A 16,208-nucleotide genomic window follows, 5' to 3' on the forward strand; every position below is an offset into this window, starting at 1 on the left:
GAAGTGGAATGAACAATGGCCTATCAAAAGAAGGTGGCGTGTCTGTTCCCTATAGGGTAAGGCTTGCTTTTGAAGCAGGAAGAAACATATATACCGCCTGCCTGCCATTTCACGGATACAATGTTCGTCCGGCACCGAAACATCCAAAGTAAGAAGAAGAGGGTGAACACTACTAGTAACACCATCTTATCTCATAGGGAACAGACCTTACCCTTCTAGGGTAGGCGGAGGGGGTATGACCTGAGATGAGTGAGCAAAGGCCAGCCGGTGTGAAGGCAGCCTGCGTGCCTGGCCAGTATGGCGGTAGCTGTCCCTTATATTGAACAGCTACCACCCACAATGATGGTTCTGGTGTGAACGGGAACTATTAGCCCAAGGTTAATGATGGTTATTAGTGGACCATTATCAACATTCCGGATAGCTATTATTCTTGCTTTCTTGGCCTTGGGCTGTATATATTCGACTGATTTGGTCTAGTCTCATGATTGCTGCTGGTTGCTTGGTGAAAAGTGCGTTTGCTTGCGATGTAATGGGTTTATGAATCTGGTAGCTACGGTAGCGTAGCGTGTCATTAGGTGGTTTCAATGTGAACTTTTTGATCAGATGTGATAGATGGTGGGGATAGGGATATGAATGGACAGGGAGCGGAAATAGATTAAGGTTGCATGTTTCACTGTCAGTGCTGGGAATGTTGGAATTCAAAAATAAAGCGTTCTGATCCCAGTAGATTGGTATGCATCAGTATTCTATCCTACAAAATACCTAAGCATTAAACATTAATAATAATATCGCCCACGAAATGTCCCATAATCACGGCATCTTGCTTTCCCTGCCAGATATTGAAACGAAATATTTTACATGGATCAATATGAATTATACGGAACCCAGATATGAAGGCATTCATGCAATATATAGGGTGTACATCCCTTCCCACAATGATTAGTATTAATGTAAGAGGGCTCTGGATCATTACGTCTCTGACTCTGGTCCTTGGGTAGGACCTGGTCATTAAATGTTACATATTGAAGTAGGCTCTCAGTATAAGGCTGTATGAAGCTTGCCAATCTGTCTGGAAATATAGTTATGATAGTAGTATTTCCTATGTCGTACTTCCCGCCACATACCCCTTTAAGGCCCTCAACCATTGGTCCTATTATGGTATTTTTGTTGCGTCTAGAGTCATACTATCAGTAGAATCGAGTCTCTCTACATCAACGACATAGATAGAATTTCTTGTTTCGTAATTGACGTGGAATGTAATATAGCACACGCAAAGCCAGAGGAAAGGAGATGGGAAAGTGTTTGAAGCTTGCGATTGTTTAATGTGTTTCCTTGTATAGGGCTGACATGCCAGTTGCCAAATAAGGGCACAATAATGACGATGGTTTTGTTTGTAATATACTTTTGTCTATTTAAGGTAAAGGCAGAATTTTTAATCAAAATACTACGCGAAGGGGTATGCTGAAAGACAACTAATAGGTCCGAAAAGGCATCCTTCGAACAGTTCCGGTGTGCAAACGACATAGTTGAGGTCATAATGATAGAAAAATTCGGAAGTTATGTCTGCCAAGGAAGGTAAGTACATAAAACCCAACGAACGAAGATAAAGCTAATAGAGTCGCACATTTATACAATTTAACGAACAGAATGGAGGACCCTAATGCATACTGGCCAGATATTGATATCGATCCGTACCCAAATCCATCATATAAGTGGGTACCATTCTGCTATATCTGTTGCAGTGGGTTTACCACTGTCCCGAGAGATCACTCCCTTGGCCGGGATACTTACTCTAGGCCGAATGCCTCTGAAATCACATACACGGCTCACGAGTTAGAAGACCTTCATGCCCTTACATATCCTGGCTGGCGAACCCTCTTTCGGCTGAGTATGTTCTAATATCTCTGGTGGTAGAAAAAGATAGAGCTCATGCTAATTTTTTTTTTTCTTTTCCAGTTATGTATGACCCTAAATCGCGGAGCTATAAACTCTCTGGAATTTCTCAGAATTTCTATCCATGGCGCAAGTTCCACGCTCCGTGGAATGAAAATGATGGGCTTATAAGTGTCGGGAACTACAAGAGAATCTGGCGGCATAGACTAGCGGCACCTAAGCTAGTACAATGTAAGGAAAATATCGAGAAACAGTCGAGTCTTGCTGGGTATTTGGTTCACGCTAGGTGTTGGAGGGAATTTCTTCGAGTCAATAACTGGCATCACCTTACGAAGGAGAGTTTAGGTACCCTGTCTCGCGCGCTGCGAATGCGCTGTTGGAAGGAATGCTATCTATTATGATGATCCTATAGAGTCATTCCTAATAATGGAACCTAGAGGTAAGTTTTTCATACACTCCCATACACTCTCATACACTCTCATCTATCTAATTGGTAGGAATGATGAAATAACACATGAGATATAACAGATCCCATGGGAATGACATCAGTTCGGCGATTTGTCACTCGATGCAGGAATAGAGCTAAATATAAAGCCAGCAGTATACCATGCTCTACCGATTCATGGCTTATTCGTCTTCCAATGGAGTTACAATATATGATCATGGATTATCTTTCTTATGAGGATTTCTGCTCAGTCCTGGAAGGAATTCAATGGACAGTTGACAAAGGTTATTGGAAGCTACGGCTCAATCTCAATCTATTCAGTGAGATACAGAGTATCTTACACGAAGATTTAGATTGGCGATGGCTTTGCTTGAAGTTGGAGGTTCTTGAGCATAGCCAGGCTGGGGTGGACAGAAAGCGTTTCTTCACGCTGCTGGAGGAAATAGCGGTTCAATATGGCTTAACGAAAACGATCAAGTGATGCAGGTTGGTAGAGCATAAGGAAGGGGAGTAGACCAACTATATGTGATAATGGGAACTACGGGGTTGCACCTTCTATGTCCAGATGTGATATCTATGCTTCTTGTCAGTCTCGCGAGGAAAATGAGTAAACTGCCTCGGGGGGAAGCTCCAGATCAAAATTCGTGGGACCAGCAACTGTGTTTCCAGAGAAAAGAAGAAGATTAGCTTACAATATACCGGTTCGACAAAATCTTCAGACATGGCCAATGTATGATTGCCCTCACCGTACAATATGGAAGCCATAACTCATGTCTTTCACTGAAGTATACGGAGAATCAAGCCTTTCAGGACGAGATGAGGGTTATGAACCGCTACCAGCAAGAAGGAGTCATCACAGGATTATGGAACCTAATCCTGAATATTCACTTTCCTTCAAGTGAGGACTTCGTTCATCGCCCTCAGCATGGAGGGAAAAAAGGCGGGAGTGCAGGATACACCGATATTGAGTCGTCCGTGTGGAATCAGCACCACAGGGCGAAGAGCAGACGACCAACGCGGTTTTTGGTGACGCAGTGCAAACGCTTCGCAAAGGTAGGGCAAGACAGCGGATGGGCAGACGGAGTGCGTCAAATGAATGTCTACCTCGGGGACATTGCTTCCTCATCAAAGGGACGCAAGTATGGCATATATGGTATAATAGCAATTGGTAAGCACGTTAGGTTCTACGAATGGGACCGGAAGAACAAAATGGTGGTCGATTTGGGAAGTGGACAGCCTTATCATGTCAAAGACGACAGCGTCCAAGTGCTAAATTTTCTGAACATGATTAAACAGAACCATAGATATGTTTAGACGACTAATATGTCTCTAACCCTACAAACTACCTAAGCATTAAACAGTAATAATAAAACATCACCCACGAACATGTCCCATAATCACGGCATCTCCAATGTCAACATCCAAAAACCAAAGACCATAAAAGACAACACTAACGCATATAGCCAACAACTAAAGAGGAACCCACGGCCCTCCAACAGGCGTGCTGGGCGACCTCAACAAAACCCCCAAATTCTCCTCCTCTGCCAAAACGGCCTCAATATCCCTGGCCCGCATGAGATTCCACCAGCGCTGAAATTCTTCCCTGAAACACTCAGGATCATACAACGGCCCAAACATAACCGGCTGAGGGTCATCATCCGGACCATTGCCAAACCCAGTGGTTGTCATCCGAGCAAGCGTCAGTCTCCACCACCTGGTTTGTTCCGACCAAGCACCGAAGTTGATCCTGAGAACCAACAGCGTTTCAATATATCGAGCCGGCTTTGCCATTATAACCGGGGCAATGTCCTGCGGAAAGCGGCCGAAGTTCGGCTGTCCATGCTGATAGCCCGTCAGGGGTAGTCGGCCGTCATTGCTCAACATGTAGGATAGATTTGTCGGTCGAGGGATTCCAGTAGGAATTGGAGGATTGCCTGGGAAGTACCACCGCTTGGTATAGAGGCATATGTCTATGTGGGGTATCTCTCCTTGTTCTGCTGCTGCTGGTTCCTGAGCACCAGAGCGTTGTGAAGCTTGGGATGGCGTCATGGTAATCTCAGGGTGGGTGTAGACGTGAAAGCGGTGGACAGGCGTCGGGCGGCCTGATTCACGGGTCGTGGCAGTGGCTGAGGCGCAGCGTAGGAAGTAAGGGTATTCATGGACATATTCGTAGTTGCGGAAAAAGTTGGCGGCTCGTGTCAAATGCTCGTCCTCGAGTACGAGATCGAGGTTCTGTAGGAAGTTAGCAGATAGAGAGGAAGGTTGAGGAGGGCATGTACTTGTGCTATGCTGTGGTATCCCATAGCCCTCATCGCTAGATCACCCCATAGTAGACATGGAATACCCTCGGCTTTGAGCACAGAGCTGATGGATGAAGCGAATCTGTAGGAGACAATCGGGGTTTGTGGGCCCTCGAACAGGAACTGATACATGGATTGTTGTCCTGTCATGGTGGTACATATACAACTGTATAGAGAATTGAAATATGGATGTTGTGAAAAGATAATGGCAAAACATGTTATCTAGGAGAGTTGTAGTAGGGACGTAAAGGAAATAGAGGGAATTGTAGAGGATGTGGTAGCATGTCAAGTCTTCATAGTTCCTGCCTGATGAATATTGAATCACACGCCGGGCACAGGGAAAGGGCTGTGACATTGTGTTGCCAGCCTACGTAAATAATTACAAGTTCTTTCCAGTTCAAGTACGGTGCGTACTACCGAGTTTGTCAACTACAAGTGTAGAGAGATTCACATACAGTATTCTCGTCGAAGGAATCCAATAAAAGCAAGATGTGTGATTTAGAGACACATAACTATGTATCTAGAGCTATTCGTCTGTATCCACCGCCCTATCGGACTCGGACATTCGAAAGGGTCCCGCCTCATCATCTGTCGAATACGGGGCACGGGGTGATATGCTGGTTCTATTATCCGGAGGATTTTCTTGTCCCCAATGGCTGTCGAGAGGAATGGGCTCTGGTTCACCGGACACCCCCATCTCGAGTCTTATCTCTTTCTCCAATTTATCTAGCAGTTTCGTGGAGGGTATGCTGGTATATTCCCCAGTCCTGCATGATTCCCACCATTCTCGGCATGTCTCGCTGAGGGTTTTTCGTTTTGCGTCCAACACGAATAGTTCGCCATAGTGAGCTACGTAAAGTAATATCTTGAAATGTTCTTCCAAAACATCCTCCCAGCATATTTCGCTTTTCTTGAAATGCTCGTCTCTCACCTTCAGGTAAACCAGGGCCTCGGCGAACCGAGCAGGCGTGGGCAGAACCAGGGGGTTTTTAGTGGGAGGATGGTCCTTGACACTGGGTCGGTGAACTCCCTCCCAGCGGAGCCTGCGGTCTAACGATAGCATAAAGTTCTCGTCCGCCTCGTTGGCCTCCGTCTGCACAGTGAAGTTGGGAAGTTTCCAGTACACATTGGATTTGCAGTGGAGTCTTAGATCGTGATGCAGTTGAGGTCCTTTCTCCACATTAAAAAGCTCCTCCAATCGGGTATGAGAGAATGAATCAAACAAGTGGAAAACGTGAACCGGCTTGAGCTCGTTGACAGGACAGGCTCCTCCGTTGTAGGGACACCCTGGGTAGTTGTCATCGTCTTTGAACCCAGCCTTGCGCAAGGTTTCAATGGCATCTTTCACCTGTTCGTCCTCAATAACCAGGTCCACTGAGATTGGAATCTGTCAAATTGGTAAGCGCGAGGTTCTCTATAGAATAACGCGTTAAATGTACTAGACGTACGCTACTATCATTGATTCTATGTTCGAAGATATATTTTAGCATGATACCCCACAGCACGCAGGGGATTGGAGGATCGACTTCCTTGAGAATGCTACTTGCGTCCGATCCTATGATAAATGTATCTCTTTGCCCCTGATACTCCTCCCCTTGATACTCATAGGATGTTATCGTGTATTGGCCTGGTGGTCGATATTCCTCGGGTGGGTCATCATCGCTCATACGTGAATGAAGAAGGGACGACGCTTCATTGTCGGCGTCATTGTCCGCATCGGATGCAGCTGATGTTGAATGATGGGATGGATGATTTTCCGCAAAAAAGATAGACGAGGGAGACAGTTCGTTGGAATCCCAACTAGCGGCCGTAGGTTTATCGTCCATTGCGAATCAAGGTGAAGGACTGTAGTCGAAAAGCCAGTCCGTTGTGTGACACACCGGTGATAATGAAAGGTTGTATACCATGTCTATCCCCCCTGCCTTTTATAGTTGAAGATAGTGCTGTATTCATGCTGGATATTATCTTGAACTTCAGGGAACATTACGTCTTAACAGCATTAGTTCTGGGAATATCCTGCTTCTGCACGGGGAGAGCCATCTCGTCTCTGGCATGAGATGGAGTCTGCTTGGATTATTGCGCAGTGAGATAATATAGCTTGGGTCATTCCGATGTCTTGTAGAGGCCAGGTATAGTAGTATACTCTCCTGTGGAGGACTGGTAGGAAGGAGTGGCTTATTGGGGTTCATTGGGGTGCATAAGCTAGTAATATCGAGTAAGGAGACATAAAGGGTATAAATGTTACTAGCATTAACTTATCTACAGATATAAGTAGGGCGGACGCAGAGCCACTTACGATGTTATGATCGTGTCACCCGATGCAGCGCAGTGCTCCTCCCACACCCGGCAATCGCATCGCTCAGGAGACAGCAAAAAACTACTTCAGGACGATGCATTAATCCAAGCCATTTATTATATACTAAGTACTTTTGTCATGTACATCACATATTTCTTTTCGTAATAATTACATTCCAGACATTCGGATCTCATTCCATATCAATCAGACTTGTCATCAGCAGTTGCTATGCTTCGAAGAAGATCACAGTTCAAGCGTGGAACTTCTTACCACCGGCAACATGAGACGATTTAAGAAGGGTCAACGAGTCACCAACAGTGCCATCATCGCCACGGATCAACTCCCACTTGAGGGCAGTTTCATTGAAGATGGTCAGCTTGCTGAAGCCATAGTGGACCTTGTCCAGCAGGGCGGTGATGTTGGTCAGACCCTCGCCGTCGCTGAATTCGCTGTGACTCTCGATGTTGCCAGCCATGCCGTTGATGATATGAGTGATGGACTTGCCGTTGTGGGCATAGTACGTGTTGTTGTTGACGATGGCGGCGGTATCGATGGTGCCGTTGGCTCCCAGAGGATAGAGACGCTCGTACCAATGGATGTGACTGAGTTTGTTAGCGGGAAATGTGGTACCTTTGCAACACTGGCACTCACCCAGAAAGGTAGGCGTCAACGCCATACTTGAGGAGTAGACCCTCGAACGCCTCGCGCACGTGTAGCTGGTACGAGGAGTAGGCAGAACTGTACATAGGACGGTGGCTCATGACTATCACCCATGGGGTCTTGCTGCGATCGACCTTGGCCAGGTCCTGCTGCAGCCAGTGCCACTGCTCATAGGACTTGGTCTCGTGGACACTGCCATTGACGTTACCGAACGGACCACTGTCGGTGATGAAGGTCTCGCTTTCACTGGGCAAGGTCTCGTTGCCGGTCACATCCTCGGCAAAGTTCCACTCAGGGCTGTTGGCGAAGTCGGTCTCGCCGTCGATGGAGACGAAGTGAGCAAGACCGTAGTCGAAGGAGTACCAGAAGTTACCGACACCACCAGTTTCAGGACCAGGCATGCGGAAGCGATGCTGATAAGCGGTAAAGTTTCTGTCACGATTAGCCACTACACCTCAGGATCAGGGGAGAAATATCTACCTCTGGGAAGGCGGGCAGCTGTAGTAGGTCAGGTTATCAGTGGGAGCAGTGCCGTTGGCAATGTCATCGTTCAGGTAAGCAGTGAGGATATTATGAGGACCGTCAAACTCGGCGCACGAGGCTTCATGGTTACCCGGCAAGACCATGTAGGGAATCTTCAGAGTGACGTTGTTGAGCCACTGTTGCCACAGATCCCAGTTGGACTCATACAGCACGCTCATATCACCACCTTGCGGGCCACCTTGGTCGGGGATTTCGCCCGCGGGCAAGGGCTTCTTGTACTCCTCTGGCAGAGGGCCACCGCCTGGAAGAGTTGAGCTGGTGCCGTTGTAGCAGACTGGCCAGTCGTCGGCACAAGCAAGGATACCCGAGTACCAGTCATCAGCGTAACTGAGGTCCCCACCGTGCCAGGCGAAGACAGTTCCTTCAGTGGCAGCCTTGACCAGCTGTTTGTGTGTGCCATGAGCATTGGTGTATCCCATATCATTCAACACGGCGACGCTGAACGAACCCGGGTGACCGGCAGGACGGCTAGTCTTGAAGCTGAGGACCTCCGACTGGGTGGTGCCATTGGCGGCAGGGATCTGGTAGTAGTAGGTGGTGTCGGGCTCCAGACCGTCAATGCTAACCTCGTGGAAGAATTGACTGCACTGGGTGACCGCCTTGACCTGAGAGCAGGAAGGAGTACGGTCGTATCTAGACCCGTCAGCACACAGCCATACCCACTAGTCGGGATATACATACGTGTGGGAGTAGCCCTGCGCAGTACTGTTCAAGTTGCGAGGGTCCTTCCCCCAGCGAACAGCAGGCAGCTGGCCCAGACCAAAGGGGGTCTGGTAGTGAATGTGCATGCCCTTGGGGATGTAGGACAGGGAAATCACATTGACATTGTTCCTGGGATTGGCGGTGGCCGGCTTGACGGCCGGAGGTTCAACCAGACGAGGGAAGCCTTTGCCGTTGCCATTGATGGTGGGATCGACCCAATCGCCGATTGGGACGGCCGGTCCAGTGTAGGGGAAACGCTCATCGACCACCGGACGGGCCTGGGCGGCCGTCGCGGAGAGAGCGACGAGCAGGGCAGAAGCAGAAACAGCAGTCCCCTTCATGGTCGCGTGCTTTCAGGTGACAAGCAGACGAGGATTCTTGGCTGATGGGGAGACAACTCTGGGGCCGCCCGACCGGTTTATATCATCCGCGACCGACATTATTATCTGCAGGTCGCGATAGCAAAGGCAGCGAGGCAAGGGATCACACGTGTAGATAGGCCGGGCAACAATTGGCTTCGGAGGAGCCGACGGGGAGCGGCGATGCATCGATCCAGGTCGGCTAGTTGCGACCGGAGGGCAGCGGAGAGACTAAGAGAGTACTAGAAAGCAGGGGACCAGGCAGTGAGTGGAGAGCTTCAGCTTCAACTCCATCGCCACTGAAGATATCGCTAGCCATGCATGTGCCGCATTTCCGCCCCAGCGATTGGTCAGTATTATATTGTCCTCAGGCATCGACATTCCCATCCCAGTGGGGCCTGCTGACTTCTAACACTCTGATTGGCTGGTCACTGATATGATTCCAGCAGCATCCCGGCACGTGTTGAGGGGTTGGTCAGCAATGAGATTCTTCCTTTTTCCAACTCTCTTCTCCGCATTGGATCAGGCAATTCTAAGCATGATCAATAACGAGACGCATGCCTGGTTTACACATACACTTCGCGAAATGCTTATATCCGTTGGACCCAAGGTCTACCACTCCCTGGTGCACGTGGTGCCTGACTGGACTGATAAGATGGTGGACATGACGTCCTCCCGAAAGCTACCAGATCTTGCCAACACACAATAGGGCTGACAGGGATATGATCCTGTCTAATGCATGGTACGGTTCGAGCACGTGTGAGAATAGGGCGCATACAGCATATCTACTTTATGCGCTCTCATGCTACACATTGGAAATGAACTGACATTCCCCCTCACCACTCGCCAGCACAGCAATTTCTTATTTCATACAAGCTCACTACTAACGGTGCATTAGACCCTATATTGTCTTAACAGTTATATCTGATTAGTACTATAGCGACGAGAACAGATGAATACATCCCCATGTCCAATCCGATTGACCCTGCACCTGCACGCCAAGTCCACAGCGACGTCGATCAGCTTGTATCACCTAACCAGGCACGCGACCAGTACATATGATACCTAAAAAAGAAACCAGAATAATTATTTTACACATCATGCATGGACAACACCAAATACAAAAATGTCGGTGAAGCATTAAGACAGTGTTCGGTTGAAATCTCAGCCCTACCGAATGCTTCCCATCCCGCAAGAGCAATTCAACCTTCATCCAGCTCTGGACTCCAAATTTACTATTAATCAATAAGACATCTTGAATATGTACAGCTACCTCAACTAGCCCTATATATTACGTGCAATCACTAACCCCCCACCAACCCCAACCCTCTCACCTACATATATACAACCCCTCCACCCCTCAAACCCCAAACTTCCCACCCTCCGGCACAGCCAAATACGAACACCCCTTATAATCGCACGTATCCTATGATCATCCTCATTAGCCACCTCCACCCCAAACCACCCCCTCCAACCCAATCAAAAGAAAGGAAGAAAAGAAAAGAAAAGACATACCTTATAAACCTCCGTCCCCCACCAACTAAACCCCTTACTCGCCCCACTAAAATAAACCGCAAAGAAGATAACCACCCCAGCAATCGACACCGACGAATCCAACGCCGAACTCAACACAAAATTATACTTATACCACCACCCCCACACCCTCCTCCGAATCCACCACCCAAACGTCAATCCCACAACAGCCCAACTCCCATAACTCGTCCCCGTCGCCGGAGGGAGGTAATTCAACCCGCCCAGAAACAGCGGGATATGAACTCTCCGCCAGAGGGAATTCGGATAGCGGCGTTTGAGGAAGTATACGGGGATGGGGAGGACAGCGCCAATGATGAAGAAGTAGAGTAAGGAGCTATAGCCGATCCCGTTGGTGAAGTAGTGGCGTGGCCCGATGGCGCCCCAGATAAGACTCGTGTTGAATTTTGTCCTCGAGAAGGGACAGCTGAACCCGTTGACGGCGTCGCTGGTGCACACGTTGCTGATGTTGCCCAGACTCCAGTTTAGGACGGCGACGGAGCTGAGGGTTCCGAAGATCATGCCGACGCATTGGACGATGAAGACTTTGCGGGGTGGGATCTAGGGATTACGTTAGTATTTAGGGATATCGGAAGGTGAGCGGTGGGTAGTAGTAGGTGTACCTTGCAGTAATCGCAAAGTTTCATGTCCTCTGCAAAGTAGAGGCCCTTGATGGTGGTGATGTAGCCGATGTCGAAGAACCAGATGTTAGCCAGGACTTTGCCTTCGAAGACGAACCCGGCGACGATGCGGCAGAAGATGTCGATGTTGATTTTTAGGTTGGAGGTCGCGTATACGATGGCGAGCTGCGTAGTTGAATTATTATTAACCTTTGAACTAATTGTGAATGGTGTAGAAAACACTTACCGGGCCGTAAAAGACCATAGCTACCGCGCAAGCTAGCAAGACGCCGTACCATCGCAGTTCGACGTTCCAGTATTCGACGCTGAATATGCAGATAAATAGTGCCAGTACCGCTGCACCGAGGTACCACAGGAACGGGACATCGCGGTGTCCCGAGTTGGTGTCGGTGTGTTTCTTGTCCTTGGAGAAATAGCTGCGCACGACGTGAGGGACTCGCAGAGCGCCGGCGGCTATGTCGTGGCGGTTCTCGAGAATCACCCAGACGAGGAGGGAGCTCAAGGTTGCGAATGAAAGGCCGAACATGTTCAAGGCGTAGGTTACGGGCATGTAGACCTGGAGTAATTGAGTCAGTAAAGATCGCGGAACTGTAACTGTAGCAAGGCGGCGTACCGGAGAATAGGCCTTGTATTTTTCGATATCCAGTTTGTAACCGGTCGCTTTGCTGACCACTTTGGATGCTTTGTAGGTGGCGCCTGTGTTATCATAGACTGAATAGGAGATGATTAGTATGAGGACATGCTCAGACAAACGGCAAGTTGCATACCTGACGAGCTCTGGAAAGGAAGGTAGCCTGTATACCATACATTGCGGTAGTAGCAAGCGACGGCGACAATCCAGATCCAGAACACCAGGGAGGAGAAAACATTGATGATTGCCCACGACGGGATCAGCAGTGGTGATCCGACGTAGGAGATCTGACTCCCTGGCGAGTTATTAGCCTAGCTGTGGCACAGTCATGGGCCGGGCACTTACAGTCAAACGTGATAGGCAGCAAGCCCATACCACTCTCCATGCCGAAAAGCTGATTGACCACCGTGCTCTTGGGGTTGATCCAACATGGAAAAGTGAAATAGCTCAGCGCTGGGAAGATGAAATCCGGGAACCAGTACCAGCAGAAGGAGATGCAGAAGGCAAGACTGAAGAATGCGTAACGAGACATTTTCCACGTATCCTTACTACTTCTCATTAGACCTTTGACCTCTTCCTGGATATAGCAGAAGCATACTTACACCCCTTGTAGATCCCCTTGAGCCAAGTTGTGCAACGTTGTCGTGAGCGAAGTCGTGCTCAGCACACCCGGCCAGATAAGTTCCTTAGGGGCCACTACCACGGACCGAAAGAAGCCAGCCAGGCAGAAGCCGACCAGGAATGTTCCTAACGTGATCAAGATCTGGAAGCCCCAGCCAGCTTTGTATCCGTAAAACATCTGTTGTTCCGTCAAGACGTCTGCTCCTAGTCGGACGTAGATACTGAGGTTCGACATGATGTAGACTAAAACGTGCTCCTATATCGAGTACCTATTAGCACATGTTGCACGACAAGTCAGGCGTACGGCTATTCATTGCTCACCTTCTGGTTAAACGGCCCAGGATTCAAGTTGAATCGGCACACGCCGAGATTGACATCCCAGCTCGGAAGGGTCTTCTCCCACAGCTTGCCTAGCGGGTACGCCAGCAGCAAAGTCACGGAAGAGGATATTGTGATGGATGGTTTCCGAAGAGTGTAAAGTGTGTTCAGCCCACTGGCCACAATACAGAATCCTATACCGAGAACCCACATTCTCAGCGTCAGGATAGGTTCTGTTGGGTCATCTTCGTGGATACCGATGCCTGCCGCCCGTAGTACTTCGGTCTGGGAATCTACCTCGGCTTGTGATTGTGTTAGCAGCGACAACAGGGGCAGGGGGTGAAGCAGAAAAACTCAAACTCACCACGGTCGGTATCCTCGACAGGGTAGACACTCTCCTTGTCGAGACCATCTTTGGTGTCGGTGGCCATTTCCGCACCAAAATCAATAGCTGAATAAGACCAGGACCATGGAAAGTTATCAGATCAGATAGGTGGCATCAGATAAGATCGATCCCGGGCCGGCGTGTCTTAAATATATCCAACAAAACTTGCCAACATGCCAGGTCACCGGGTGAGGGATTATTCTGCCACGGATTGTCGGCACCCACAAATCTCCCTCGGACTAACCTAAGCCTTAGTGGGCCGTGTTTGGACGAAAACACCCCAGCCCTATAAGGCGAATGGGTGCCTGTGGTTCCGGTGGACCCTTCGGGTTTCGTGTGCCCGCGCAAAAGCTTTCTTGGCGACTTGGCCGTGATCCCATCGACCCGGAATGTTGCAACCTGGGAAGATATTGATTCATGGTGATGACCTGAAGGAAGGATTCTGTTCAAGTGCCTGTACAACCTGTTCACGATTTAGCAGGTGCATTGTCCCAATTGACTAGGGTGTAAACACTTCTGCCCAGCGCGCAAATGAAAAAAAGGGGCATCGTGAGGAGATTGCATTTCTCCCGTGGTTCATACCGCGCTAGCGTGGTACTCGCATGCTTAGCGGGTATTGAACGTCAAATCACTGGCCATATTAGCGAATCAACTGAGACAAGGCGCCTTATCTGATCCCTTTTGCCCGGATGATTGTGACTGCTCGGCGCAGTACGTAAGGTAGTTGCATTTCCGCGGTTTCCGCGTCATTCGATGGTCCCAAGTCTGCCTCTGGAGGTTTCCTACAGGAATTGGAGTCATAACGGTCCTCAATTACTGCGTCAACCAACCCCCAAAAAGCTTACTCACGTCCTCATCGCGCTCATATCATGAGCCGACAGACGCAACAAGTCGGAAATCCTTCCACAAGTGGCATTCATAACGGGCCGACAAATGCAGTCCCTCCAGTAATATCCTGTTCAAGGCTAATGTAACACTAACACTCCTATCATCCTGCATCTGGCGTGATGCCTGTCTTCTCTTCAGGTAGACCTGTGGGCTCCTTCGCTGGTCACTTTGCCCCAACCAACGAGAGCGAAGCCGAACCTCCCGAGTGATCTTGGCGTTCAGTTGGAGAGGGGTTACTGATAGAAAGGCGAGGTTGGAGCTTAGTAGGTAGCAAGCAGGCGGGTATCAGAATTGCCGGTCGCTCAAAGAAGGTTAGTCACGCCGTAGAGTAATTTCGGACGAGTCCACAACTTCATCGTCTTTTACTTGTTTTGTCGGCGTTAAGTCCAGGCTTCGGGGATATTGTTGAAAGTTCTTGATTCCCTGGTATTCCTGGATGGGACTGCGAGCAGGCCTTTCCACCGGATGCATGGCATCATGCCTCGGGCCTTCTGATCCGTCGTCCCACTCGACGAACGGTCTTGGACAACTCGATCATTCCCTTCAGCCTTACGGCAAGGCTGACAGATCAAGCATTTGATTGCGTAATAGTATGTGTCTGCACTTAACTGACGACCGGGGCTGGCCAGTCCATCGTTGAGTGATGATAAATGCGATTCGGAAAGCAGCTTTCCGAGCAGCCAGGGTTGTGAAGTTGATGGAAAAGATCACATCCTCGTAATGGCAACTAAGTAGCCAGTCGCACTATCATGCTCTGGGGTAAATAGATTCTGACGAAATCAGTCATACGGACAACTGCTGCTAATGCTAAGATGCGGTTGATATAACAAATCTCTGTCATGTGGACCAGTTGGACGAAGAATGAGGGACTGTTCTCGCAGGGTAGTTTTCGTACATAACGGTAATCCTCTATCCAGATTGACTAACATACATTAAGATGGCTGTATGCAGCTATATAATCCGGGTATACTGCTAATCAGCCTATCATGTTCTTGATATCAACAGGTGGAATGAGTCATGATTCCAGCGCCGAAAGAAGCCAGATTAAGCGACCATGGGCAAGATAACCTTTTCAACAACAGCGGGTGAGCCACGAATATGGAAAGCTTGTTGATGAGGAGTTTTATCACATGCTCGACATGCTGACATCACTGCATCTACGGAATAAGGGGATTTCCATTATTCATCTTTAGTTGTAATTATCCCATCAAAACATCCAGCTCATATTAACTATTAATTGGGAATATAATATACTTCGTGAGGAAGAATGTCTTCAGCAGCGACAAACACACAACAACAATCCACCCCGTTCCCCTCCGCAACATCAGAAACATCAGATCGCTCCGCTTCAAACACACAGCATGACCCCCAACTTTTCCAACCGCATTATTTCTTCTTCTATGGCAGCCTCAGCGACCCTTCCTTCTTAGCAAATGTGCTCAATCGTCAGGATAAACCGGCCGTCCGGCCAGCGATGATAATGGAACACGGAATGAGAATGTGGGGTGAATTTCCGGCGCTGTTGGATGGATGTCCCGAGAAGCCGATTTACGGGGTCGGGTATAAGGTGCGTTCGCAGGTGGAGGAGGATCGCTTGGCAGAGTACGAGACGGATATGTATCGGAAGAAAGGGTGTCTTATTGAGTTTAGGGATGGGTTGAAGGTCCCTGGGGTGACGTTTGTGTGGAATGCGGATCCGGGGCTGTTGAAAGAGGAGGGCTTTGATATGAAGGACTGGTTGTTGGAGCAGAAGGATAGTCGTGGGGAGGGTGAGGTGGAAATATGAGGCTTTGGGCTTGGTACTCCTCAGATTTCGCGTGTAATGATGCTTAAGCTTCTTTTAACATCTCGTACTAATGCTGTCTCAGATCGGTTTCTGACGAAATGGAAGATCGAAGCTCCTTTTTGTACGGGTATCGTTTCCTCCAGACGTAGCCTGCTGGGCCGCATCATTTGCTTCGTTTTTATTGATGGTACTCTCGCCACGTTGATGAGT

The 16,208-nt window shown here is 48.8% G+C and overlaps 7 protein-coding genes across 7 annotated transcripts; 3 read left to right on the top strand and 4 right to left on the bottom strand.

Moving 5' to 3' along the window:
- Window positions 1-1,647: 1,647 nt before the first annotated feature.
- Window positions 1,648-2,819, top strand: BO87DRAFT_398974 (uncharacterized protein; the record flags this gene model as incomplete). Its single annotated transcript, XM_025625399.1, has 3 exons — window positions 1,648-1,888; window positions 1,957-2,268; window positions 2,422-2,819. 3 exons carry the CDS (start codon window positions 1,648-1,650, stop codon window positions 2,817-2,819), a joined length of 951 nt encoding a protein of 316 aa, XP_025477371.1.
- Window positions 2,820-3,059: 240 nt separating this feature from the next.
- Window positions 3,060-3,652, top strand: BO87DRAFT_428132 (uncharacterized protein; the record flags this gene model as incomplete). Its single annotated transcript, XM_025627440.1, has 2 exons — window positions 3,060-3,068; window positions 3,125-3,652. The coding sequence occupies 2 exons, from the start codon at window positions 3,060-3,062 to the stop codon at window positions 3,650-3,652; spliced, it is 537 nt and encodes a 178-aa protein (XP_025477372.1).
- Window positions 3,653-3,808: 156 nt separating this feature from the next.
- Window positions 3,809-4,788, bottom strand: BO87DRAFT_398975 (uncharacterized protein; the record flags this gene model as incomplete). Its single annotated transcript, XM_025625400.1, has 2 exons — window positions 3,809-4,570; window positions 4,618-4,788. The coding sequence occupies 2 exons, from the start codon at window positions 4,786-4,788 to the stop codon at window positions 3,809-3,811; spliced, it is 933 nt and encodes a 310-aa protein (XP_025477373.1).
- Window positions 4,789-5,164: 376 nt separating this feature from the next.
- On the bottom strand, window positions 5,165-6,861 carry BO87DRAFT_115598 (uncharacterized protein; the record flags this gene model as incomplete). The annotated part of the gene is made up of 2 exons (XM_025617912.1): window positions 6,087-6,861; window positions 5,165-6,025 (listed from the first exon to the last, which is right to left on the bottom strand). The coding sequence occupies exons 1-2, from the start codon at window positions 6,462-6,464 to the stop codon at window positions 5,165-5,167; spliced, it is 1,239 nt and encodes a 412-aa protein (XP_025477374.1). The 5' UTR covers window positions 6,465-6,861.
- Window positions 6,862-7,031: 170 nt separating this feature from the next.
- Window positions 7,032-9,451, bottom strand: BO87DRAFT_378566 (purple acid phosphatase family protein). The gene is made up of 4 exons (XM_025623820.1): window positions 8,819-9,451; window positions 8,075-8,770; window positions 7,586-8,026; window positions 7,032-7,536 (listed from the first exon to the last, which is right to left on the bottom strand). The coding sequence occupies exons 1-4, from the start codon at window positions 9,178-9,180 to the stop codon at window positions 7,185-7,187; spliced, it is 1,851 nt and encodes a 616-aa protein (XP_025477375.1). The 5' UTR covers window positions 9,181-9,451; the 3' UTR covers window positions 7,032-7,184.
- Window positions 9,452-10,558: 1,107 nt separating this feature from the next.
- BO87DRAFT_313861 (sexual differentiation process protein Isp4) lies at window positions 10,559-13,370 on the bottom strand (the record flags this gene model as incomplete). Its single annotated transcript, XM_025619634.1, has 10 exons — window positions 10,559-10,624; window positions 10,714-11,289; window positions 11,352-11,534; window positions 11,596-11,925; window positions 11,983-12,080; window positions 12,137-12,295; window positions 12,346-12,548; window positions 12,603-12,877; window positions 12,943-13,241; window positions 13,304-13,370. The coding sequence occupies 10 exons, from the start codon at window positions 13,368-13,370 to the stop codon at window positions 10,559-10,561; spliced, it is 2,256 nt and encodes a 751-aa protein (XP_025477376.1).
- A 1,617-nt stretch (window positions 13,371-14,987) lies between these two features.
- Window positions 14,988-16,037, top strand: BO87DRAFT_115687 (gamma-glutamylcyclotransferase family protein). The gene is made up of 3 exons (XM_025617914.1): window positions 14,988-15,113; window positions 15,218-15,297; window positions 15,382-16,037. The coding sequence occupies exon 3, from the start codon at window positions 15,480-15,482 to the stop codon at window positions 15,996-15,998; it is 519 nt and encodes a 172-aa protein (XP_025477377.1). The 5' UTR covers window positions 14,988-15,113; window positions 15,218-15,297; window positions 15,382-15,479; the 3' UTR covers window positions 15,999-16,037.
- The last annotated feature ends 171 nt before the right edge of the window (window positions 16,038-16,208 follow it).

Source organism: Aspergillus neoniger (genome assembly GCF_003184625.1).
Source record: "Aspergillus neoniger CBS 115656 unplaced genomic scaffold BO87scaffold_26, whole genome shotgun sequence".
In the NCBI taxonomy this organism is placed as follows: Eukaryota; Fungi; Ascomycota; class Eurotiomycetes; order Eurotiales; family Aspergillaceae; genus Aspergillus; species Aspergillus neoniger.